Source organism: Thermobia domestica, chromosome 18 (genome assembly GCF_964235325.1).
Source record: "Thermobia domestica chromosome 18, izTheDome1.hap1.1, whole genome shotgun sequence".
NCBI classification, from domain to species: domain Eukaryota; kingdom Metazoa; phylum Arthropoda; class Insecta; order Zygentoma; family Lepismatidae; genus Thermobia; species Thermobia domestica.
In genome coordinates this window covers 123,585,467-123,611,906 of record NC_137471.1, presented here as the reverse complement: position 1 = coordinate 123,611,906, position 26,440 = coordinate 123,585,467, and the positions used below count along the sequence as shown (strand labels likewise).

At 35.8% G+C, this 26,440-nt stretch overlaps 1 protein-coding gene across 1 annotated transcript in view; it reads right to left on the bottom strand.

Annotated features, from left to right (window-relative positions):
- LOC145674766 (DNA repair and recombination protein RAD54B-like) overlaps positions 1–26,440 on the bottom strand; it is a 122,904-nt gene that overhangs the window by 41,395 nt on the left and 55,069 nt on the right. Inside the window, exons 6-9 of the mRNA XM_081744956.1 lie at positions 19,997–20,199; positions 14,233–14,377; positions 10,178–10,342; positions 2,492–2,615 (exon numbers count right to left, since the gene is read on the bottom strand). Of these exons, the coding sequence (XP_081601082.1) occupies positions 2,492–2,615; positions 10,178–10,342; positions 14,233–14,377; positions 19,997–20,199 (637 nt within the window). The remainder of the gene's footprint in view (positions 1–2,491; positions 2,616–10,177; positions 10,343–14,232; positions 14,378–19,996; positions 20,200–26,440) is intronic.

Genomic DNA, 26,440 nt, shown 5'->3' with positions numbered 1-26,440 from the left:
CGCATTGCCAAAAACTCGTGCCTCTAGTCACAGTCAATCACTAGCACAAATGGGGATATATATATATATATATATATATATATATATGTAATGAAAAGAACAAAGAGTAAACAAAAATAAATAAATAAATAATAATAATAATAATAATAATAATAATAATAATAATAATAACTTTATAGAAAGCTTAAAACTTACTTTAACAGGTGAAAAAAACAAAATAGTAGAAATGTTCAATTATTTGAGTGGACACTTCCTAGTATGCACAATCATCATTATCATCTTCCTCTTCAGCTTTTTCCACTCAGGGGGGATCGTTGCATTTGATGAGAGTTCGCCATATTGATCTATTTAAAGTCATTTTGGTTGTTATTTTTTTCTTTCAGGTTTTCTTTCTCTAGGCTCCACCATCTTTTAGGTTTGCCTCTTCTCTGCGGTTCGGCTGCCTTCATTTGCATGACTCCCCCCCCCCCACACACACACACACAATTATCTTCATCTTAATACGTATCTAAGCCATATCTCGGTTCCTGCAACTTCATTTCTAGTTTAGTAACCTTTGCTGATCCCTCGATGTATTTATGCGATCTTTCCTTGTTACCCCACACATCCACTTTAACATTCTCATTTCTGCCACCTACATCCTATTTATATTATTCTTCAGCGCCACTATTTCAAGTGAGTGCATCATAACTGACCTCACTAAAGTCGTGTATGCTTTCCCCTTGAGCTTATCAAGATTTTCTTGTCGCATAATAAACCTGCGACGTCCCTCCAGTTTGACCAACCCGCCTGAAACCTGCACGTTCTCTTGCTCATCCACTGTTGCTCCTAGATAGTTGAATTCTTTCTTATTTTTTTTTTTTTTATTATGTCCTTGTCCACCTTGAAGGACCTATTTCTCAAAGCGACTAGACTAGTAATACTTGTTCATACAGTTGTGATACTAATGTAAATATACAAAGATGTGTTTCTCGAACAAACAAGAATAAAATACTAGCTAGAAGTCTGAGGATTAGTATTACAAGAGTACGTGACTTCCTTTATCAGTGATTTTGTTTTACAAAATAGTGTAACGCAATTAGCTTGTAATTTACTGGTAACTTTCACCTTCCCCTCATTGATATTAGTTTAGGGGCGTAAAATTTTACTCCTTTGTGAGTAATAAAACGAAACACCATAAAGTACATTTATTTACTGTGTGGTGAGTTTAATTAAAGAATAAAGATTTTAATGTTTGAGAATGTTTAATTATGCTTTCTATGTTTTAAGTATATGTGTTTTCAATTTATGTCCTAGGGAATCCATAGCTTGGAATTATACCATAATACTATATGAACCAAGACTGACTTGAATAAATTTGATCTGCTTTCCAAAACTCCACTTTAGTTTCTGCGATGATAATTCTCTCTGATGTCGATGAATGAATTGGTGTTGTCTCCATACTAGTTGGTAGTAGTTCACTCTTCTCCTATCTTGGTCTAACTGAGCTTCTTAGTTTAAGTGTTGGTAATCCAGTTTATAACTAAGTCCAAATACTAAGATCACAAACAAGAGACTGGCTAGACGACGACCATGATGATGATGATGTTGACAAGACGAAAAACAAGACTAATGACTGAAAGTAAATGATCGCAGACGAATGACCAAAAACGAATGACCCTTGGTCACTTCCAATTTAAATATTTATATGAGTTCAGTGTCTGTTGTGTTACTGTGTTCTGTTCTCTTTGATTTTTGTTTCTTACTTCCTGGTTTCGAAAGGAACGTAGAGATTACTTACCAGGTTATAGGAGATCCCTACGTTCCTTTGGAGAATCCCTCACACACATCTTGCGGAGGTTTGAAGCATACATTTTTCAATCGAGCAGGTATGACTTCGAGTGTCATGTTCTAAAGCGCACTCTCTACTTTGCGTTGTTTTTAAATGAAAGACCTCTGAAGTACATTTTTCCCACGCTTTCGGCACCTTATATCGCCGAAACTATCCCTCACTGATCAAAGCTCCAGAGGACATTTTTTTTTTTTTTTTGCTTGTTTCGGTGTCAGGAATCAGCTCCCGAAGCTTGTTCAAATAGTTTCTTACCACCCTATATATATATATATATAGGGTGTAACAAAAAGGTAAGGCAAAACTTCAGGGGTGCATTCCTTATGGGTAGACAAGCAAAAAAGTACATATGATCTTATGTCGGGAAATACGTCGTTGCAGAGTTACGGCCATCGACCCACCTGATGGTGTGAAATAGTCACATGTTGGTCGCCGATCAATGTGATTCAATTTAAACATCAATATCTCAGCCCCTAATTAAGCTAGGACGGTAATTTTGGTATCAATGTGTTCCTGAAGGACGAAGCTTCTTAGGAAGAAAACTTACCTAATGTGACTTCCCTCTAGAGCTGCCATTATGCAATAAAATTAAAAACCAAAGTAGTTGTAGATACATACGAGGGTCACCAATAAAAAGAACAGGACAATAAAGAGCTTAGGTACCTGCTTTTGATCCTAAGATCCCAGGATTAACAAAATTCACCAGTGTGAAGAATTCCTGCAAATCGTTCTGGATTGGTGTTCCTGTAAGCAATATTCTTCTTGGGCAGTCCAATTGCATGAGAAACTATAATAATAAGAGACTGATTTACAAATTATTAATACTATACTAATCGCCCATTTCAAAATAAAATCTTATTTATGTCAATACATGGACAAACAAACAAATAATTAAAACATAACTATATACACATCACTAAAGAAGGTATACTTTAAGGTTTTTCGATAAATGCATAATAAGGAAAAGTAACTTTGTCAGATTAACAGCCAACCAGAACTGAAAATATCCCTACAGTTCCTAACAACAGGTGTCCAGCCAAATTCAGATGGTTTTTCTCCAGTAACTTTCCTTTTGGACATTAGATTTGAAACAGGACATCTCAAGATGACGTGGATATCAAACCACAAAGTGTATATAATATTATCTATTTAAGAGCCCCCATTCTGACGCCTTGGCCATTCGGGGAGTGTATCTGTCCCACAACGTCGTCCATCAGCAATTATCTCAAGCTCATCTAGTCAATACTCTTCAAATTTATCCGCAAATAATTCGATTGTGCAAAAAAATTCAAAATATCCTATCACAGACTCCTCTATTGCAAATTTCCTGATTCAAAACTACTCCAACTTCCATTCCGAACAAAAATTCCTAACTCTTGTTTATCCCACACTCTTCGCCTCACCCGAAACTGAAAAGGCTTCCTCAATATGGTCAATTTTAGACCTTCATTATGAGAAATGACACCTTGATACATTCTGCATCTTTGAAAGAAATATTAGAAGTCCATATGTAAAACTTATCGTACATAATATTTGACCGTAGTTTGATTTTCCAACATCTCTACACAAAGATCACACACACATACCAGTAATGGTGATTTTTCCATCACCTTTCTATCCTTAAATACAACTTTCTACGTGGAAGAAAATCGTTACTCCTTTTTTGATACATATCAATAGCTACCGATATTAATGCATTGCCCCAAATCCCCACTTACCTGTTCCAGAACACACAGCCCATCATAACTGCAGGTTCAGCCATGGTTCCCACGTTAAAATATCCTCAAAATCCCTCAGACAAGATGCAAAGATACTTACGTAATCATTCTATCTACAAGCTGTCTCTCTAGTCTTAACCATTTATAATACACTCATTAAGTTTTTCTTAAGATTATTTTTAAATTAATCCGTCCCATTAATTTCAACTTTTTCCACTTTCAACCTGACACCATCATGTGACAGTACTCCAACATGGCGAAATACTGAATGCTTCACGGCTATTTTTCTGATTTTACAACTTCCCCGTCCACCCTATTTGACGAAACATTTAGAGAAAGCGCTTATAGTGCACCTTATTTAGTGTTAAACAACATTATCACTATTTTTCTGATATATATATATATATATATATATATATATATATATATATATATATATATATATATATCAGAAAAATACTACCAGTACTCATACTATTTTGATCTAACTCATCAAATATAATTTTAATATCCTTTCAGGCATCAAAAAATACTCGAAAAAAACTTTTTTCCCTTGTACTGTGTGGGAACGAAATAATTTTTAAAGCATCTGGTTGTCCGCTGGTTAAGAGATGGGATTTTATGTTATCTTTATTTATTTCCAATATTACATCAAACAGTAAAAAAAGGTGGAAAATAAAATAATTTCAAATATGTAAGTTAATATGCCTTTCACATAGGAACGAAAGAAAATTGAGTTCTAGCACGAACTTTTAAATGACAACGGAATTAGCTTTAACCTCTTAATAAAAATAAATAAATAAAATAAAAAATATAAAAAGAGCAATTTTCACCAAGTTTTTTCTTGCTGAAAATAAATAATCACTTACAAGGAAAGTTCGAGGAGAAAGCACTCGTCTGCAGAGAAATTAAGCATGCCATTTGAAAGACCAATTCATGCTGATTACAATAATTTAATAAAATCCTGTATGGTTGAGAACTTTTCGAGAGATTCAACGTTAAATGCACGATTGCATCTCCTAGCGACTTACCATTATTATGCAGTTTTGAACAACACCAACAGACGGCGCACATGGACGATGTCTGGAGCCACACCTCGACCGCCAGCAGCTGTAACACGACACAGGAAGTAAACAAACGCCAGTTGTGTCGATGTCGAACGATTCACTTGTTGTCGTTATATACAAAGTTACAATATTGAGGCAGTTGACAATCGGACTTCGGTGCGAGCAGACGTGGTTTCAAAAAGTGAGTAGCGCGATGCCAGATTGTTTATTAATACAAACAGGGTTTTTTCAACTGAAAAATGGCAATCAATTCCGTCAACATAGCTAATTTAATTGATTGTTGATCTTGCGATGGTTTGGAAATGTGAAAACGGATTCAAAAAAGTCAATCGTATTACACCAAAAGAAAAAGCGTTTGCTTGTCAAGAATTCCACATCATATTGAGTAAATTTGAATGCGAAAACAATATCCGAAAAACACTGGCGTTTTCAGACGTTCAAACTTCCGTGGATAAAAACGACGAGGAGACGACGGACGATGAATCAAGCTCTCCGTCATCGCGTCAGAGTAGTCTACCTCTGTCGCGACAAAGCATGGAGGTTGACGAAGATCCCAAATATGAACTAATACCTACAAAACGTCAACGAGATGCTTTCAAGCCGACAGATAAACAACGTCAAGATGTCATCCATTCTTCCACTTATTTGAAGAATGGAGAATGGCACGATATTGGATAAATCCGTAAACGGTATCCGTTTGTTAGCAGCTGAAGAGATATCTATCGTTGGAAAGACCAAGTAAAACGGGGTGGTGACCGCAAAAAAATTTGCGAAAATTCGGGATGACACGTTCCGAAACTTCTTGGAAACAGAACACGCCGGTATTGACATACATGACGTTGATATCCAGATATGGGCACAAGCAAATGCAGAGGAATACACCAACTTGACGGCAAGCCACACTTTTGTTCACTCCTTCAAGAGACAGTATGGTATTACCAGTAGAAAGATTACGGCATACTTTTCAAAGGTAACCCATGACAGCCAAGAAGATCTAGAGAACCAGAGCTGCGAGTTTGTAGAGAAAGTGAAGGCGTTCATAGATGAGCAAAATGTTACACCTGATAGAGTATTCAACGCTGATCAGTTCGGTTTCAAGTACGAGTTAACTGGTAATTGTTCATTATTAATAAGCGTTCCTGAGATGTCATTTAAATTGTTCAAAGCAAGAATGTTTCAACGCATTCATTCACCATACTGCCTACAGTTACAATGGCAGGGATTTTGCAATAGAAAGTGCTTGTAAGTTTTCAAGAGAAGCAAAATAAGTTTGGCAATCAAGTATGGAAGTCTATGATAAAACCACCTAATTTGATACTCGACGCATCTATGAGCGGCATGATGAGGAAAGAAGGTTGAGTTCAGTTGATTTTCAGTTTAACGTCCCGTTCAACAGCGAGGCTTATGAGACGTGGACCTACTGATTAACATGGAATCCGAACCACATGAGTTTCCGCCAGGAATCGAATCCGGGTCTCCAACGCTAAAGGCGCGTACGCTAACCGCTTAGCCATGAAGGAGCTCATGAGGAAAGAAGGATTCCAGAAGTATCCTCTCCCATGGCGAAGCCTGGTGATTTGAACTTGCTACTACTTGATCACTGGGACCAATCACAGACAAATTGTCCATTGCAGGTTGGATGACGGATGGAAAAGACGTAATGGTTGAGAATATACCAAAGAACTAAACACGATTTGTACAACCATTTGATGTGTTTGGATTCCGACCAATCAGAGATTATGGTAGGAGATTTGTACATAGTATGAAACTTCTCCATCCGGACGTTATGATGTACCAAAAAAATAATCAAATGAAGTTCGTATCCATGCTAATGAATCAGTTTAGATCTTTCCGATACATTGGATTGTTTCAGTTTGCGTTCCACAAGGCAGGGTATCAAACAAATTATATACCTTTTGAATCATCTGTTAAAGTTGCTTTTCGCATTGGTTATGTGAACTGTTCCCTTGAAGGATGCAACGTAATTGCACATATAAAATGTTCATGGTGCAAGGAAGTCTTTTGCCTGAGTCATTTCTTCATAGAACACTGATCTATTTTTGTCGCTAACCTATCATTATTGAGAACAGTATAATGACTAATTTTTAACTATCAAATTCGTTAATTATTGCAAAACAGTTTTTTCTGTTACCTCCGATAGATTTCACTCGTATGTCAATATTCGTTGCTAATAATGTTGTACTTAACGCGTTTAAATGCACATATACTCATTTTTTCACATAAACTTCCCAGTAGAATCTCTCGAACAGTTTTCAGCCGTACAGGAATTTTATTAGCTTGTTGTAATCAGCATGAATTGGTTCTTCAAATGGCATGCTTAGTTTCTCTGCAGGCGAGTGCTTTCTTCCGAACTTCCCTTGTTAGGGCAATACTAATAGCAAGACTGAAAATATTTTTAATAAAGGCAACAATGATATATGTATTCCTAAAATCTTCTTAAAATAAAAGCTCGAATAAGTTCCAAACAATATTTTTATGTAAGCCACATACTACCAAAAATGAAGAGCATTGTTATAATTATATTTAACAATATTAAAAACAAGAAAGCATTACTTATACAGGTTTGTACGGAATCTAGATGACATGTCTACATAGAGAAGCTTACTGAATTTGAAAATCATTTTTTATATGTTATTGGGGGTGAGATAGGCTCTTGGGCATGGCTCAATGCACAAACAAACACAGCACTCATCACAGCGAATTCTAGCAACAATGCCGAAAAATAAATAAATAAATAAATGTTTTTAAAAATAATAAGGAACTGTAAAAGAGTACTTCCAATCTTTCAAACTTTGCACGGATTAACAGAAGACAACTCCGATTATACTCATATACTCGAGGTTTTCATTTCTGTTTGTAAAAATTTAAAACTTGAATGTAGTTACTCGAGATTTTATGTTAAGAAGTTAAGTGGATAAATTTTCTAGTTACAGAGTGGTACAGTTTAATAAGTACTTGTTTAAAGCAAACTCTCCAACGTGAAGTGAAATTTTGGACGTTTTTACTTATATATACAGGGTGAACCTAAAAGATGTGCACAAACTCTGGGAGTCGACTCGTGACATCAAAAGAAGACAAAAAGTTCTTTTGCATGTTGTCGAATTCCGCGTCGTGTAAGAGTGAAAGGAGTGCCAACTTGGAATGGCAACTCGAATCCTGTCAATTGGAAAGGAATAGAAAGATGTGTACTGCGTACCCGACGCGGAATTTGACTACATGCAGGAGAACTCTTTGTCTTCTTTTGATGTTATGACTCATCTCCTGAAGTAAGGGCACATCTTTCAAGTTCACCCTGTATATACGTATATGTATATAAATTAAGAAGGGATTTAGCTTCCTCTTCATTTTGAGAAATCCTTCTTGAAGTATGACAAAAAACTTTTTCTAGTACGTATCATGAAGCATTTTTAAGTATAAATGTCAGAAATATTTATAACAATTACATCACAATACATAGTGTAAAATAAAATTATTTCTACAGTAACTGGAATAAAATTTAGCTGTGCCAGGGAATGCAAATAATACAAGGTGCTACTTAGTATCCCTGATTGCTAAGACTTCGTACGTAATAATAGGTTACACAGTGTATGAAATTTTGGGATACAATTCATTTGAAAAAAAAAAAAAATTGTATAACTATGATCACTATCTAGTAGTTGACTTGTTTGTTAGAAGCTTTGGTATAGAATTGAAAAGTTTTTTTTTTTTTTTTTTTAAATGCATTTGAATGTTCCAAACAAGAGGGGACATTATGAATACTTCTTAATTTTCTTTAATATATATATATATATAAACAAGAACAAATAAAAAGTTAACAGAATAAGATAAAATTAGAGTTGTTTGCGCTTCAATTACATTAAGTAAATGATCTTTGATTTGTTAATTGTATTTTAGTTCAAATTATGCTCTCAAATTACATGTTTAAAGACTAAAGGATAAAGTTCGTTGGCACATGAGAGAATTTGCACAGCACAAATCTAGTAATAGAATTTTATTTCCGTGGTGTTGAACTTTCGGATTCTCCATATCGTAGAATTAGTGTTTCGAATAAATTTTCCAGTCTTTAGTCTGAATGAAAATTTGGAACTTTGTATGTCCTTAACTTAATTGCTGTAGCGCTGATAAATATCTACAAGACAAATTCTAAAGAATGATGGTTCTTTTGTTTGTTTATTTTATTTTAATCCGTAGTGTTGAATGCAATGGTGGATACCTATTATGCCTATTCCATTATCTACTCGCGTAAATAAAGTCCTCACCGCATTGTCTCTATGTCCAACTGGGAGCAAGTTGCTTAAATAGGCCTACTACAACTTTAGTAACTGTTGACTGCTTATTAAAAGTACCTAAGTGAGCCTTATAACATTGTAAAGCTAGTAAGTCCGTGCGTATATACGGTACGATCGTTCCTTATTGCACAGGATAAGTCTTGAACAAAAGAGTTTTTGAATTCTGTTTCTTGCAATATAATGGGGCGGTAATAGAATCAACCGGTTAAAAGTTTCATGAGTTGACTAACGGGACAGTTTTCTATTCATATTTTTTTATCCTGGTGGTTAGCTAACCCACACAACAACTTATCAAAGTGGGTTGCAGCATGACAGAAAAAAGTCCCGAGTTATTGGCCAGAGACATGGCCAGAGACAAACAAAATAGAACGCTTGGTTTCCAGTCTAACGTTTCATTCAACAAACAAATCTATTTTGTCTGTTGTTGACAAATCAAGGAATTAAGGGTCATCCTCTTAACTTCTTTTAACAGTGTTTATTGTATCTCTGCGACCTCATTAATTTATTTCGTGTAGGGAAATATACTTTTTAGCTGTAAACTGTTTGGTGCACAGTGACATGGGTTCAAGTTTAAATAGGTTCCAATCTCAATTTAAACAGGAGCCTCCATCTCGTATAACCTCAGTGCCGAAAACAAGATGTTACACTTCAATCAGTTAATTACATATTTTATTTTAAAATAATGGAATTTCTACATTACGTTAAAATAACCTTAAAAATAACAAGCTAAAGATAAATACATTATTGTATAGTACAATCACGTTATTGAAAGCTATCAACTGCATAAAGATATTTTTCACTGTAACTTTTCAACACTTAAACAGAATCGAATAAATTCTGAATATGCTATCAAAGGTTGCAGCCGAAACTATAATTGTACAGAAGTAAACTTATAACGATGTAAAATAATATTATCAATCTGTACCTGTTTTATGAATATGATCAGAGGCGCAATAAGTGAGCAGGAATATATATTGAAAAAGTTTGTTGATTAGGTCGTCATGGATATATATAGGAGGTTCTCAAGAAGGTATGGTTGTTATGAAGACAAATATTTTGTGATGTAGTGAATAATTATAGTCATCTTTTGGAAATAAAAGGAACCGTAAGATTTTAATATCTTATAAATAGTCTTTGCTGCAAATATTATTTAATAATAATAATATAAATATACGTAAATATATATTCTCGTTATAAACTTTTAATCACATTACTCTATAAAAACTCTTATAAATAAAAATTGCTAATACTTACAGATGTAGTTTTGATATTGGCATTTTTTAATCTATGCCCTTCATCACATATAAGAAGATCAAACTGTATTTGTTTAATGTCTTCTACATACCGGACAAACATCTCGTATGAAATTATCATCACTGGTATCCCAGATGACTTGGAATAATCCTGTGGTTTGTTCTTCTGCAAGAAAGAAAAAAAAAAAAAAAACATATATTATTGTGAGAAATCAGTAAATACTGTACATATGAGGTGCATCCAGAAAGTAAGTTCCGAAAGTGTCCCAAGACAGCACGAGTGGTGGTCGGAGCGGGACGCGCTTACAGGAATGGAAGAGGAGGACGTAGCCATAAGTTGGCGTAAGTGCACTTGTTTGTAGTCAATGTGAGGGAACTGTGGTACGATAAAAAATATAGTCTCCCGCCGAGTGCAGGGCACGTGCGGTAATTAGGGTTTTCCAGGCTAAGGAGCTGTCAGCGTCAAAGACCCACCGGAAGTTACGTGAAGTATATGAACTAGATGTCATGAGTCATGATTGTGTCTGACTAGAGAAGTATGGTCAGAAGATGGTGCGGACAATTCACAGCAGGCCACACTAATGTGCATGGCGAATACCGTACTGTCCAACCATCGCTGGTTGAGACATCTTTGACTTTCCCCGTACAGCCTCGACCTCGAGTCCAGTGAGTTTCACCAGCTCCTTCCCCCAAAGCGATTTCTGGCCGGACGTTTCGACAACACAACTGATTGGCATAAGTTGTGACATATTGGTTCTAGTCCTTGGTGACAGAATTCTTTGACACAGGCATAGAAAAGCTAGTGTCGTGTTACGATAAGTGGCTCAATAAAGATGGTGCATACGCTGAAAATTATGTTATGCATCAGTAACTCCACCATCATAGAATAACTATCTTCAATGTCCGTCTTTCATTTTACAGTCCATTGGAACTTACTTTCCGGAATTGCGCTTGGTACTTTATTATTATGAATAATAATATCAATAATAATACATTAAAAGAAGAGCCTGCCAACATCATTGAGAACTTCAATTTTAGGGTTACCTCTGCAAAAATTCTGAGTCACCTTTCTTTATTCTGATGTTCGCAAGCTGATTATAAAATCAGAGATAATTTGTATGCTGCCAAAGTAGTCTAGAAAGTTAACTATACGTACATAAAAAGCTCTAAAATAATTTAATAATTACATATTATTATTTTTTTTTCAGCTTGTTATTTGATTTCAAAATCACAGATTCTATCACCGACCTTTTAAAAGGGAACCATAAAAAATCAGAATATGTTGCCATTACAGTTGGTTGGTTGACGTTTAGCATCAGTTTTTAGCACCGAGGTTAGATGAAATGTAGACCTCGTATAGTTAGGTGGAATCCAAATCATCATAATGCGTTCAAATTTCAAGTTTCCCACCGGGAATCGAACTCGAAACACAGTGCGCGCTAGCACGACGATAGTATATTCATTGCGGAAATATATAGGGTCTATCAAAAAAGGACTTTACAACTTTGAAAACTAATATTGATTTATTTATTTAGCTTACAGACATGGTTTTGGTGCCATTTTGTAGAAAAAATACTAATAAATCAATATGAGTTTTCAGAGTTGTAAAGTCCTTTTTGATACACCCTGTACATTTAATGAACATAAAAGCGTAATAAAATCTACTGTGCACTAACTCTGACCTTCATCCAAAAAATAAAGGATTTCCTTAATTTTTTTAGACCAATGTTCAATGTTAAGTATATTACAAGTATTTAGATAAATAAATATCACGTATTTAACATTCGCGCTTTTAATAGAGAAGACTCAAAGAAATCCTATATGATGTAAAGTAAAGATAGCTTAAAGACATTATTTTGACGTTAGTTATAAAGACGGAACAGTTCCAGATAATCCTCAAGCAAACAAGTGGCAATAACATGTATTTTCGTTTTGTTGATATCGACGCAGAAATGTAGTTTTAAAAGAAGTTTTATGTAGACGACAAAATTACTACGTGTATAGCAGCCATCGTAGTTCTGATTTTTATCTTTGGACTTTTTATATTAAAATTTTGGCAGGAAAAGTGAGTGTAATGCACGCATCGACATGGCAGGTTCAAGAATTGAAAATGAAATGAAATGAAATCTTTTAGATTTACGTCCCACGGTTATGCCGGTTAGGCTAAAGGAGACGGTGATGATGAGAAATGAATGAAATGGTGGAATGAAGAAAGTGGGAGGAAACAGGAGAATCCCGAGAAAACCCACGAGCACGGTGTTTGTCCACCACAAAGTCCACACGGCGCGAGCTGGGATCGAACCAGGGTCCCCAAGCACCGGAGGTGAACGCTCTGCCACTGAGCCACAGTCAATTTCATAATATACTATTAACAGAACAACGCAAATAAAGTCTCATTTAACTATCATTTGAAAGAATGAGTCAAGCTTGCTTAAAATTGCACGTCCAGCATGCTAAAATCTTGGTCACTTATTGTCATATTTTAACATAAAAGACTGGTTCTTTTAATATAAGATCATAACTTAAAAATAGACTGAGAATACACAAAACAATAAAATCAAGATTGACAGCTAGAACTCTTACCGTAGAGTTAAAACAGTTTAATTTTTGTAAGAACTGAAACCATATATGTGCTTGTCATATGTAAATTCTAAGTATCACAAATCTTTCTATTTTCCCACTAAAACTCGTAAAATGTTTGTTTTCTTCTTTCTGAAAAATCTGGCAAACCAAACCATTTCTTGCGTATGTCATATTTTAATTCTGCTGAAGAAATAACAGAAATTCTCGTGTATACTTTGTCTTATGCTTAACCCAGTATGACGTTCACACATTTTACTGTAACAAACACAGTGGTTGCGACTATTACAAACTCATTTTCATCCTTAATTTTGCTCACTGATCAGCCTATTTTTCCGGTCAGCAACAACAACCGATACTTCTGCAGCGTACGAATTCCAAATCTACTCTTCCAAGACACAAAATCCACGACAATAATACATTTAACAATACCGTCCGAGTAAGTATCCTCAAAAATTTTCCCCGTCTACCTAAACACAACAACACACTGAGCAAGGCTATGTAAAAATATATAAAGAAACAAACGCGTAACAGTTTCAACACACTAATCGTATCTTCATCAGAAGAGAAGGAGTGGAAGTCTGATGAAGACACAGTTAGTGTGTTGAAACTGTTCCGTGTTTGTTTCTTTATATATTTTTATACATAGCCTTGCAGAGTGTGTTGTTGTGTGTAGTTTTACAATGTGGAAACAAGACCTGATAGAATAGGTATACGACATTTCCCTATCTCTTTTATGACCATCAAAGGAAATGGGAAAGCCTTTACACTACTACCCCATTTGCGAGCTATTATTGTCTACAATACACCTCATTCATTCTGCTTTCCACATTTCCATTTTATTCCTACATGGTTTTAATTTTAATATCATCTCTTATTATTATTGTTATTACTTTTTTCTTATTTTCTCACTGTTTATTTTTTTTTAAACTTTTCAACTCTTGTTTTGTCACTACCACAGCTTAAGTTAGTATAATTCGGGAGATCGTATCAAACAATGCTAGGTATGCAACGACCAATATCTGGGCGCCAGCAACTTGGATTTATCTGGAGAAATAGAATATATATATATATCTGGAGAAATAGATCATAGAAATTGGTAAACCTATTTAAGTATCACTAGGTAAATTTATTATATTATAGTGCTGATCTCTATATTTATTATGTCTAAGTTCAGCTATACCATCGCTGTGGTTTTCACAGCAGAAGTCCGATATAAATAATAGCATGTTTAGTATTATACTGCATAAGCCAACTAAAAAGGTATCGTTAGTAAGACGTGTTTTTACTAATAAAGCTTGCTTTCGAAATCTATCATCAGAGTGTGCAACATTTGAATTTTCTAAAAGTTTTCTTGATATATGCAGCGAATGAATGCGAAGGGAAGCTTCCTTAACGTTTATTTGAACCACTGTTCTTTATTTTTTATACTTTTTTCTAGTATATATACAATATAAATATGTAAAATAAACAAACCTGATCAACAGTAAAGATACGAAGACGTTCTCTTCTGATCCATCTCTGGAATTCCTGCTCCCAATTGCCAACTAGACTACTTGGTGTAACTATCAACGCCCTCTGGATTACAGGACGACCATATGGGCCTCTCTTCAATAAAGTCCTACAAAAAAAAAAAAGTATCGTCAATATAAATATCAATACAAAGTATAAATACTTTATTTTGCGGTCTCAAGAAAGAAAACAAAAAAATAGCAAATAATGCAATAATTTCTGAAAAACAAAACATATTCTGACTGACAGCTGATTAGTGACTGACAGTTTATCATTATTCATTTCTCCAGTTACATTCCAAGCACAAAAACTGTCAAGCAAAAATAGCATCATGGGAATTTATGATCGTCAGTAGCATGCGAAAACAACTACATCGTATAGCTCTTTTCAGGCACATGTTTATGTGTATTGTACATAAATGAAACACAAACATTAAAGACAATAAATAAATTGTTCCGGCGTTTATTTTTGTGTGGGGTGCATGGTAAAAACTTCAGAAATAACTATTGGTAAAACTGGTCGAAAAGTTACATAGTTTCTTATTTACCAGTAGTATGGGTGTCATTGTCAGGAGCTTTTTAAGATTAGGATTTAGATTTCGGCCAGTTCAATTTCCTGCCCTTTCGGCATCTACGGCCATGTTAGCCCGTCACGCATGAGGGATAGTGTCCATCGGACAATACACTATCTGACGAAAGGGAAGGAAGAAAGGATTGGAAAAGGAAGGAAGCGCTCTGGGACCTATGTGTTAGGTATCATCCCGGTATTTGCCTGGTGTGAATCAGGAAAAAACAGAAAAACCTCATTCAGAATGGCTGTCCTGAAAATGTTTTTACACTTTTTAGACCGAGTGTTTCCGTTGGTAATCGAACTCGGGACCGCAAACACACACACAAAAAAAGAGCGTTAGCGACTACGCTACGAGGGGCCACTGTTAGGAGTTTGTATCGCGGTTAGAAGACAGTTTTAGTTAACAGTGTACTTTTTACATACACAGTACTGGCTTCATTGGACGTTCTTCGCACGGGGAAAATAGATTAATGAAAAATATTACTACCCTCTCTTCTTCCCTTTTGGATACGCATTTTAAAGAAAGTTTAATGATAAAAAAAACATAAAACACACTTAATTTAGGAATAAATTTTGAACTTTTGTATTCCCTTAGGATGCTCCGTGATGCGATCACAAACAACAAGTAACGTCAGTTTCAACGTGAGGGAAGAAATTATAAAAAAAAGCTCCCTTCTTCCTCTTCCCTCAAGAGAGAAATTTTGAAAAGAAAAATTGAAAATGAAATGAAATGTTTAAGCTTTACGTTCCACAGTTATGCTGGCTAGGTTAAAGGAGACGCCAATGATGAGAAATGAAGGGAATGGTGGAACGAGGAAAATGGGAGGAAACGACAGAGCCTCGAGAAAACCCACCCACACGGTGTTTCTCCACCACAAAGTTCACTTGGCGTAAGCTGGGATCAAACCAAGGACCAAATGCACAAGAGGTGAACGCTCTACCACTGAGCCACCACGTCCCCAAATGTTCAAAAACTGTAACATCCGTGTCCCTTTATTTTTAATGAGGTACTTACAGTATGTACCGAATTTCATCTTCCTAACTTGACGGGCTCATGAGATACTGTATTGTTGGCATAAATTTTGAACACCATTTTTCCCTTTAGGATACACTCTTTAATCAAAGTAGCAAATAAAACGCCAGGTCGTAATAGGTGCTAACTATATTCAAAAATTAATTTAAAAGTGCTCAAGCAATTCTCCGTGTCGCGATCACAGAAAAACAGAAAATGTCAAGTTGAATGTGAAGAAAGACGTTATAGAAAATGCTTCCCTTAAAAAGGAAACTTTCAAAAACGATAAGACACACGCTCGTTTATTCTTAATGAAGAGTTTATCTCTTTAATTTGAAGGGGGCGTGGTGGTTCAGTGGTAAAGCGTTCACTTGTGCATGGGGTCCTTGGTTCGATCTCAGCTCACGCCAAGTGGACAAACAAGGAGTGCATGGATTTTCTCAGGGTTCTCCCGTTTCCTCCCACTTTCTTCATAGCACTATTTTCATTAATTTCTCATCATCATCCTCTCCTTTAGCCTAGCCGGCATAAACGTGAAACGTAAAACTTAAAGATTTCATTTTCATTTCTTTTTAACTTGACATGGTTATGAGATACTCAATTTCTCGCATAAAGTTCACGAACACATTTCAAAGTGACATGATAAAAACCCAGTTCGAGGTAGATGATAATTCTATTCCAAATTCAGTTTGAACGGTCCAGCTCTTTCCCCGTGATTTGATCACAAACAAGATTAGTTTTCATTTTTATAAATAAACAAATAATAAGCAATCAGTTCGAGCAGGAAGAAAAAAACTATGTATTATTATTAGCAACGAACGACAGATTTTAGCATCATAAAAATTATATTTTTCTCCATTATCTCGAAAACTACACATGAAATTTTACCCATAAGAATATAATTTTGTTCATCTCGATGTGCGCTATAAATTGATATATCTCTTATCTTTTGAAACGTTATAGTTAAACATAAACTAAAATGAAATTTTTCAGTTTAACGTCCCATGATTATCCTCGTTAAGCTAAGGGAGACGGATTATTAAGGCAAGTGAACGATGAAAGAATTGGTGAAATGAGAAAGTGGGAGAAAACGGGAGTATTCCGAGAAAACCCACGGATAAGATGTTGTCAACCATAAACTTACTTGAAAGGATCGAATCAGGATCTCCAAGCACCAGAGGTAAGCGCTCTACCATTGGGCCATTGTTCCCGTTAGTATTTACAGAACATACAGAGTAAGGTATATATTGTTGCTGGCAATTGTATATGTAATAATCGCATATTTGTTGAAAAAAACTATTTTCTTTCTAATAATGTGCTTACAATTAATTTTCTTCTTTATTGTTATACGTATTATTGATCAAAAATCAAAATGTTGCTAAGTGAATTTTATTGTCATTTTACGTTATTCGATGAATAGTGATTTCGTCTGATAGCAGATGATGTGCAGTAGCTGTCGATCGCCTGTAATAAGGTAACGTATTATATATTTTAATCCTTATTATTTTTATGTGAATGTGCTTACTATTTCTGTATCTAGTGACAGACATTTTTCAATATGCATGGTATTGTGAGGATAGGTGACCATTTTTGTTATTCGATTTCGTTTGACTTCGTAGCCACGGATGAAGAGAAGCGATTGAAGTTTACCCCTCAAATATAAGCATACCAAACAAATTTACAATAGTGAATTTATAAAACATGGTTAACAAACAAAGAAACAAACTGAAATTTATATAAACTCCACAGTGATCGTATGGATTCATTATTTTATTGTATTATTCGTAAGTTCTTAGCTACAGTTTTGCAGCTTAACGTCTATTTTCAGCATCTAGGCTATGTGAGACACTTCTAACATGAACTTTATCGGCGGACAGGGACACACGACGGAGACAGGTCTGTACTTAATTCCCAGCTCATTTTCCTCCCCTACATGAGTGATCCATAGGATACTGCCTGAGTGCCAACATTAGTCATATATTCTGTATCACCAGGGGTAAAAGTGAGGGAGAACGCGGGAGGACACCGTCCCCCCACTTCCAGAAAATATTTGCGGCGTTTCTCCACTTTCTTAAAAAAAAAAAAAAAAATACAATGGGAAAGATGGGCACGGTGGTTGGCTTGACATCATGCGTCTCCCTACCTTTTCAGATCCACTTTTACCCCTGTGTATCACAGTGTGATTTACTGCCGGTGTGATTTACTTTTGTTCCAAATTTCGGAATTGCATCTTAGTTTTACATATTTTATTTAACTTCAAGTATGTAGGATATTTACTTTTTGCACATCTATTATTATTATTATTATTATTATTATTATTATTAGTAGTAGTAGTAGTAGTAGTAGTAGTAGTTTTACTCTTTCAACGTTTACGGTAAATTGAAATTTAAAGAACATTATTTATCGACTGACGATTATGCTCGATAGGCTAAACAAGACGCGTGATTAAAAAAAAAAGTGCGACAAAAAAGAAGAAACGTGAGAAATCCACAGGTGCTCTATAGTTCACAAGCCCTGGAGCCGAAACATTCGGAACAAAGATTAGGTGTTCTACCACGTACCTCCGATGGCTACCAATCCAAAATAATTAACAGTTTAGCCAATCATCATATTTGTATTCTAAGCTTAGTAAAAAGTACATTTTTATAATATTCTCGCGGGAAAGGGGAAGCAATTATTAGTTTCAGTCTAACATTTTGTATATTAAGTGATTTTAGTTTTACTTATATTAAGTAATTTTAGTTTTACTCTCATTACAAGTTGGGGGCCGCGGTGGCTCAGTGGTAGAGCATTCACCTCTGATGCTTGGGGTCCCGGGTTCGATCCCAGCCCCCGCCAAATGAACTTTGTGGTGGACAAACACCGTGTGCGTGGGTTTTCTCGGGGTTCTCCCGTTTCCTCCCACTTTCTTCATTCCACCATTTCATTCATTACTCATTATCACCGTCTCCTTTCGCCTAACCGGCATAACCGTGGGACGTAAAACTCAAAGTTTTCATTTTCTCTTTACAAGTTAATGTTCCTTCCCATCACAGACTGTATGACAGCTTAACATGGCATCCCCGGAGGAATAAGAAATGGGTTATTTGTTTCTGGGTATTACATATATAGTAACAGTCGTCTGGCTGATAATTAAAAATGAAATCTTTCAGTTTAACGTCTCACGTTTATGTCCTTCAGGCTAAGACAGACGGATGTTTAAGGCAAATGAACGATGATGGCAGAATTGGTGGAATGAGAATATTAGAGGAAACGAGAATATTCCGAGAAAAGCCAAGGATACGATGTTGTTCAAAACAAACTTACTTGGCCAAGAATGGAACCAGGGACACCACTCACCACAGGGACACCACTCACCACCACTCTTCCACTGAATCACTGTGCGCCCCCTCCAGTTCGCGAAGAGAAACAAAGTTTGCAAAACTTACATGTCCAGAGGGACCGTGAGAAAACAGGATAATTTGACTTTATGTGAAAAACTGGATTAAAAGATACAATTAAATTTTATTCGAACTCCCAGCCGGCGCCGTGTGGACTTTGTGGTGGACAAACACCGTGCTCGTGGGTTTTCTCGGGGTTCTCCCGTTTCCTCCCACTTTCATCATTCCACCATTTTCACTCATCTCTCATCATCACCGTCTCCTTTAGCCTAACCGGCATAACCGTGGGACGTAAAACTTAAAGATTTCATTTCATTTCATTTTTTATTCGAACTAATTTATTTCAATAGATGTAAAAAAAAAATCTAATTACAAAGCTTTCGTGATTTTTCATAGCAAACTCTACGTGCTATCCTATAAAATAATGAAAAACTGAGGTGTTACTTTCTTTAAAAAAAAAAAAAATACTACAGAATAGTCTAAAATATATAAGAAAGTTATAAGCATAAAAGTTTTTGCCATCAAACCTCGTACAAGAAAAATAAGATTCAGAAATTCATTAATTTAACGAGAGGTAAAAATAAGATGTTCGAAACTACTTTGGAGTAACTATTTAACCTATGAGTTCTTTATTTCATGAAGGAATTATCAATTATAATATTCTTTACGAAAAAAAAGAAAAACGAAACCTAAGTAAATATGTGACGTGAAACTGAATAAACTAATACGAAAAATTTAAAAAAACAACGTTAAAAAAGCTTCTTACCACAATAAGGCAATACATTGAAGAGTTTTTCCAAGTCCCATTTCATCTGCCAGAATAGCTCCATGTTTGTCATGTTGACGCATTCCCATGATGCATTCGTATAAGAAAATAATTCCTGTTTTTTGGTGAGGCCTTAGCTTTTCAGCAAGGAAATTGTCTACGAACACATCTTCAACAGGGCGATGAGAAGTATTATAGTGCCACTAAATGGAACGAAAATACAAAATAATTACCGGCTTTGCTTTTCAGCCTATTGATTTAATTAAATGAAGAATTTTTTTTTTTTAATGAATGGAAATTTTAGTGATTTCTTCAAGTTTCTTGCTTTTATAAAATGATTTTGCATTAGACGAGGGTCCGTCAAAAAGTTTGTTGCGCTGCTTGACAAAGAAAAGTGAACTTTTACAATACTTTTACTTGTACACAAAATTTCCATACAAAAGCTACTTTTCGACTGAATCATCTCCTTTATTTAAACATTTGTCGAGTCGTGTTACATATTTTTCTATTCTTTCTGCAAAGAATTCCCGTTCAACATCCGACAACCATTGCTGGGTTACTGCTTTCACCTGGATCATCCCACTAATATTGCCGCTTTAAGTTCTTCTTTCATAAAATCAAAATCTTGGAACAAGGTGCAAGATCTGGGCTACTAATGTTTGATCCCAGTAAATGCCACTGAAATTTGTGCTAAAGATTTCTAAAAGCCGCCGATATTTGTACATCCGTACTCAAATATGTTGCACTACTTTGCGACATTGCATTTTTACCATGCACTTAGTGCGCTTGCCAATAAATTCTGTGCAGTTACACCTCCCCCCTCCCCCTCGAAAAAAATCACCGCATATACACTTACAATTTGAACGCCATCTGCAGCGGCCGAGACATGTTCCCAATTGATTAGAAAGCGAAGTTCACCTGCCGCGTTAAAGCCGCTATGTCATGTGCTTCAGATAAATGTCTGCAGTGTTGCCACTAAATATCAAGAAAAATATCCTAGCATTAGGAGTTTTTACAAAGATGTGCAACTAACTTTTTGACTGACCCTCGTATACAAATTTAGTATTACTTGAATTAAATTTCAATATTAAATATTAACATTATACATCACTAAGTTTAATGTATACGAAGAAAGGAACACTTAAATAAATTTGAGAAAGAAATCAATGAACTGAAACCACTATTATTCCAGCTCGTTTCAAACAAAACAACACAAAAAAAAAAGCCTCCACATAAATCAATGGGCTAAAAAACAAAGGATGCACGGATTAAAATGCAATGCAACGATGAGTTATTTTATAATTTATTAATTAAAATACATATACTTATCTAGTGGGTGGACAACAAATTAGGAACTTTTTATTAGAATCTCATTTCACAAACTTCCAACATAACCTTACTAAATTCCCTAGGTACTTTAAATACTTAAATCGGGACTTAAAATGCAAATCTCGAGACATGACAGAACTTTACGCTTGTAACAATGATCTGGGATCGAGCTAATGATCTAAATCAAACTAGCTTTACTCCATCATGACGACATGCCTTAATACCACCGTTATACGGATTAAAGTAGAGTGTAAATACTGCAATATTCAGTGCCATAGAGATACAGGTACTTACCAATCTCATGCTGGTAATCTTAATCTTTTGTTAGGAATGAATGATTGACATGGAAGTATTTTTATATTTGAGTTTAATTGCTTTTTGTTGAACATTTAGGAAATGTAGTGTAGTGAATTTGTGTATCCAACGAACATATTTCTCTCTCACTAACTTGCTGATAATGATGTAGATGGCTTTCCTTTTATGAACCTGAAAACGGCTTATCCTTGTCGATTGATGAATGAGACTAGACGCGAAGTCCACTGGATTTGCTACTTCTCCAGTGCAACAGAGAATTAGGATAGATGGTAATTGAGAACGTTACTTGTTATAGGATAGGCTGAGTTCAGAGTTAGCGTTGCGAACTCGCCTGTTTATCCCTGAATGGTTAAGGTGTTGGTTTGCTAGTTACGGGTACTAGAGACCGAATTGAATGAAGGGGGCCGCGGTGGCTCAGTGGTAGAGCGTTCACCTCTGGTGCTGAGCCACCGCGGCCCCACAGCAATAACAAGAAACTGGACATGGACGAACCGGTATCTCCGACAGTGCGATACAACTGCAAAGGACTTAGGAAGATCATACCAAGGCAAGAATGAATACTAAAGAACATTGCTTTAAGTAACCGAAAGGCAACTGAGAGAGAGGTGGGATGTAAAGTCAGTGCAAAAACAGTTCGGAGACGACTACATGTCTTTACCTTATGATTCTCGTCCTCCAATAAAAACAAACGTAACACCTACTATAACGAAGAAATGTTTCTTGGGCCACAAGGCCACAAAGCAAATAATTGGTCAAAGTAAGGTAACTTGATTTATTACTCCACGAATTATCAGTGAATGGATTTTGTTCAAATCCACCATCACACTTTATTCGAAGTTTTCATTCAAAAACAACACGAATGACTTGAGTTTCTTAGTTAAATTACTTCCAATGTTTTCTTGTAGATTTCCTTCTCAGATGAATTGGTGGTAAAAATAATGGAAGATTGGCAGCAGTACCTATTGGTGACTCCCTGAAGAGCGATTACTTTCGGAGAGTACTAAAGAAACTATTAAATACAGGGCTAGCATAAATAATTCATTCGTTTTAAAAAGGCTGTATTTTCAAAAGTATTACACATACACACATGAAAGATATATGAAAACAACCACAAACTCACCAAGTTTATACATCCTCTATAAATGTTCAATATGTGCTCCTTTGGTGTCACTATACCGTCCAGACGATACTCGAGCTCATTCCATACATTTTGTAGCATTGTCCTGTCAACTGTCTGCACTGGAGCACTAATGCGTTCTTTGAGCTCGACTAAGGATTGCGATACTAGGAGTATATAAACAAGGTCCTTAACGTACCCCACAGAAAGAAGTCGCAGGGCGTTAAATCAGGAGATCTGGGAGGCCAGGGGAACAAAGCTAGGTTTTCTCACCAATATGACTAATCCAGTGATGCGGAAGTTCATCGTTTAGGTAGTGAAACTGGGATGTGCCAATGAGGGGGGGGGGGGACTCTACACAATACAAATTTTGTGAGTTTGTAGTTCCTTTCATACATCTTTCATGTATGTACGTGTAATATTTTTGAAAATACAGCCTTTTCAAAACGAATGAATAAGTTATGATAACAATGTATCTTGATAAAGTAATAATATGAAGTGAGAAATCACTCAAGATACACGGCCGATTTAATTTTTTGAGGGTACCATGACGAAAGAACAATATAAATATGTATGGATATCTGTCTAATGTCTCAGATAAAGGAATGATATGTAGAAAATGATCGGATTTTTATACAGGATAAAACAATGTGCAATACTTATAAACTCATTATGAATCACCTACAGCAGCAAGGAGTCAAAATACACGATTGGCCAGACCTTAATCAAATAGGAGGAATATGGTATATATGAAGAACACAGTCAGCAGTTCTATTTGTCTTAATATTTGCCAACTAAAAGAGCATCTACAGCAACTATGGCAACATGAGAAGGCTATTCCAGGAATGATGGCACACAGCATCGAAAGCATACCAAGACACTCTCAACGTGTTATTGAGGCAAACGGTGGTGTAGCAAAAAATTAATCATGGTTTGTGATGTAAAAATAACTATTCTGGAAGTCAATATTTGAAATATGGTAATGCCATTATAAACTACTAAGTAAACAAACTGAAACAAAATCATAGATTACAATATTTGGAAATTTGTAGTTCGTTGTCCACCCACTGTATATGTATGAAAGACTGACATGAAAGGGCCTATTCAGTTTGCCGAAAGGACCAGACTGTGTTACGTGATCAGGTTAAGTCACATTGCGTGCTAAATCGAGTCTCAAAATTCCAAATCCAGATGTGAGATACTTTAAGCACGTAAGTTCCTGTGGGTTCACCCTGGGTAATTCGTAGAAGATGATATGCTTTATCTTTATTATTGATTTTACTGAAACAACTTGACTTTTGATAATGTTTTATCCATATTTACTTTACGTCCTATACATCGTTTTTAAGCTCTTCATTATACTATCGTGTTTGAGATGCGTGGGCGACTTCATTTTTTTAATTGATTTTCCATTGATGTTAACGTTCATGATTCGTGTTTTCTAACTATGTTCTACCCATTTTAGGACAATTTGCTTTTATAATATAGAATCTACATAGCCTCTTCTATATTTAAGCTGAATTTCAGCCATCTCCCTCTTTTGGTTTTTGAGATAAGTGGAGGAATTATTTGTTTTTCATCGATTTTCCATTGACATTAATGTTAATGTTTCGGGCTTTTTTTTTTTTTTTTTTTTTTTTTTTTTTACTATGTTCCATCTATTTTAGGACAATTTGCTTTTGGAATTTGCATCTACATAGTCTCTTCTACATTTGAACTGAAAGGGTCTTTCCTAGTAAGATAGTGAAATCGGCCCTTGATCCAAATTGGATTACTATTGACCCAAAAGGTTAACCTTGACCTAAAACTACCCCCGAAAACAAATTTGACCCCCTACCCCCTCCTCTTACCGAATTATCGTATCATACATGCTCAAAATTGAACAATTTTTAATTTTGGTCGGGGTGGTCCAAAAATTTGGAAAGTTTCACAGATTGGAGATACTATCTAGATGCAAATGTGCATTTTTTTTTCAAAACTATCGATTAGTATTTTCTTTCTTTTTTTTGCGTGTTGAAAATTAAAAAAAATTGTGAAATTTTTTTTTGGGTGGGACACGTTCCTGATTTTTTGGTTAAAAAATTTGTTATACCCTTATGTACAACATATATTTTTTTTCGGGGTCTGAAAGTGATGGCAACATTGTCAAAAAGAAATAAAACTGAAAACAAACGTGTTTTTCGCAGTTTTTCCCTTATTTTAGGGCCGTTATGGTGAAAGCCTCTTCAAACAATTCTTTGCCAAAAATTTTGATCATGTATGATACGATAATTCGGTAAGGGGAGGGAGTAGGGGGTCATTTTTTTTGGGGGGGATAGTTTTAGGTCAAGATTAACCTTTTGGGTCAATAGCAACCCAATTTGGATCAAGGGCCGATTTCACACTAGGAAAGATCTTTTCAGCCATCTCTCCCAAAGTCTGTTTACATCATAGCATCCGGATAAGCCCTTTTGTAATCACTAAGAGCGAGGATATAAATTTTTATACCACTCTACTTAAAACAAAAGGAAAGAAATAGAGTCAAAAGAGCTCTCAGTGGAAAATTAAACCTCGCAAAATGACACATTTTCACTAACATAGATACGTTCAACATAATTTACCTATTTGGGAGTGCATTTGGTCTCACATTGTAGGAAGAAGTAAGAAGCTAAAGATAGATTAAAGAAAGAAAAAATAAACTCGTTATAGAAAAAAAATAAATAAACGTAGAATTTTCGGTGGCAGCTGTCAGCATTATCAAGACTTGGATAAGGAACTATCTTTTGGCAGGGATATGGTGTAGAATGTAAACGTTTAATTGTAAATGTAACGATGCCTTATCCTTACCAAACACCGTTCCTTACCTGAGTCTTGATAATGTTAACAGCTGTCAGAAAATTCGACGTTTAATATATTAGGGTCGTTCAAAGTTGACCGGGACTTTTATTTGTTCAGAGGAAATAGATAGCACAAAAAGCACTAAACTATGTCAGCTTTTCAAAGTATTCTCCGTGCGCGTCGAGGCACCGTTGTCATCTTTGTGGCAGCTTCCTGATTCCTTTAGCATGCAAAGAATTTGCTTGTTGTTGTAGCCACTAGAGGATATCGTTCCGCAGTGCTTCATCTGTCGTGAATCTCTTCCCTCCCAGATTGTCTTTACGGGGTGCAAACAAATGATAATCACTGGAGGATTGCAACAATTCATCACCTTCGGCTCGAAACCGATTCAAAAGCTGTTCACAGACCGTCATGCGTGCCCACTTTTGATCAAATGTCAGCTAGTGGGGAACCCATCTTGCACAGATTTTGCGGAAGCGTAAGTGATCACGAATGATTGTCTCAACACTCTCGACACTGATATTCACCTCGGCAGCAATATCCCACGCTGTTACTTGCCGGTTCTCAAGAATCATTTGCTCAACACGTGCGAATATTCACTGGTGTGACTGCAGTCGGGCGAATGTGCGCTTCATTTGTCACCAGCTCCCATCCTTCGCGAAACTGTTCACACCATTCGTACACTCTTGTCCGTGACATCGTTTGTTCACCATACTGTGCTTGCAATCTTCTCAAAATCTCAGCTGGTTTAACTTTCTCCTTCACAAGAAATTTGATTACACACCGCTGCTCCACAGCCACAGACACACTGCTTGCCGCCATGTTCGCTGCAACTGCTGCGCATGCGCCAAATACGTCATTCCGGG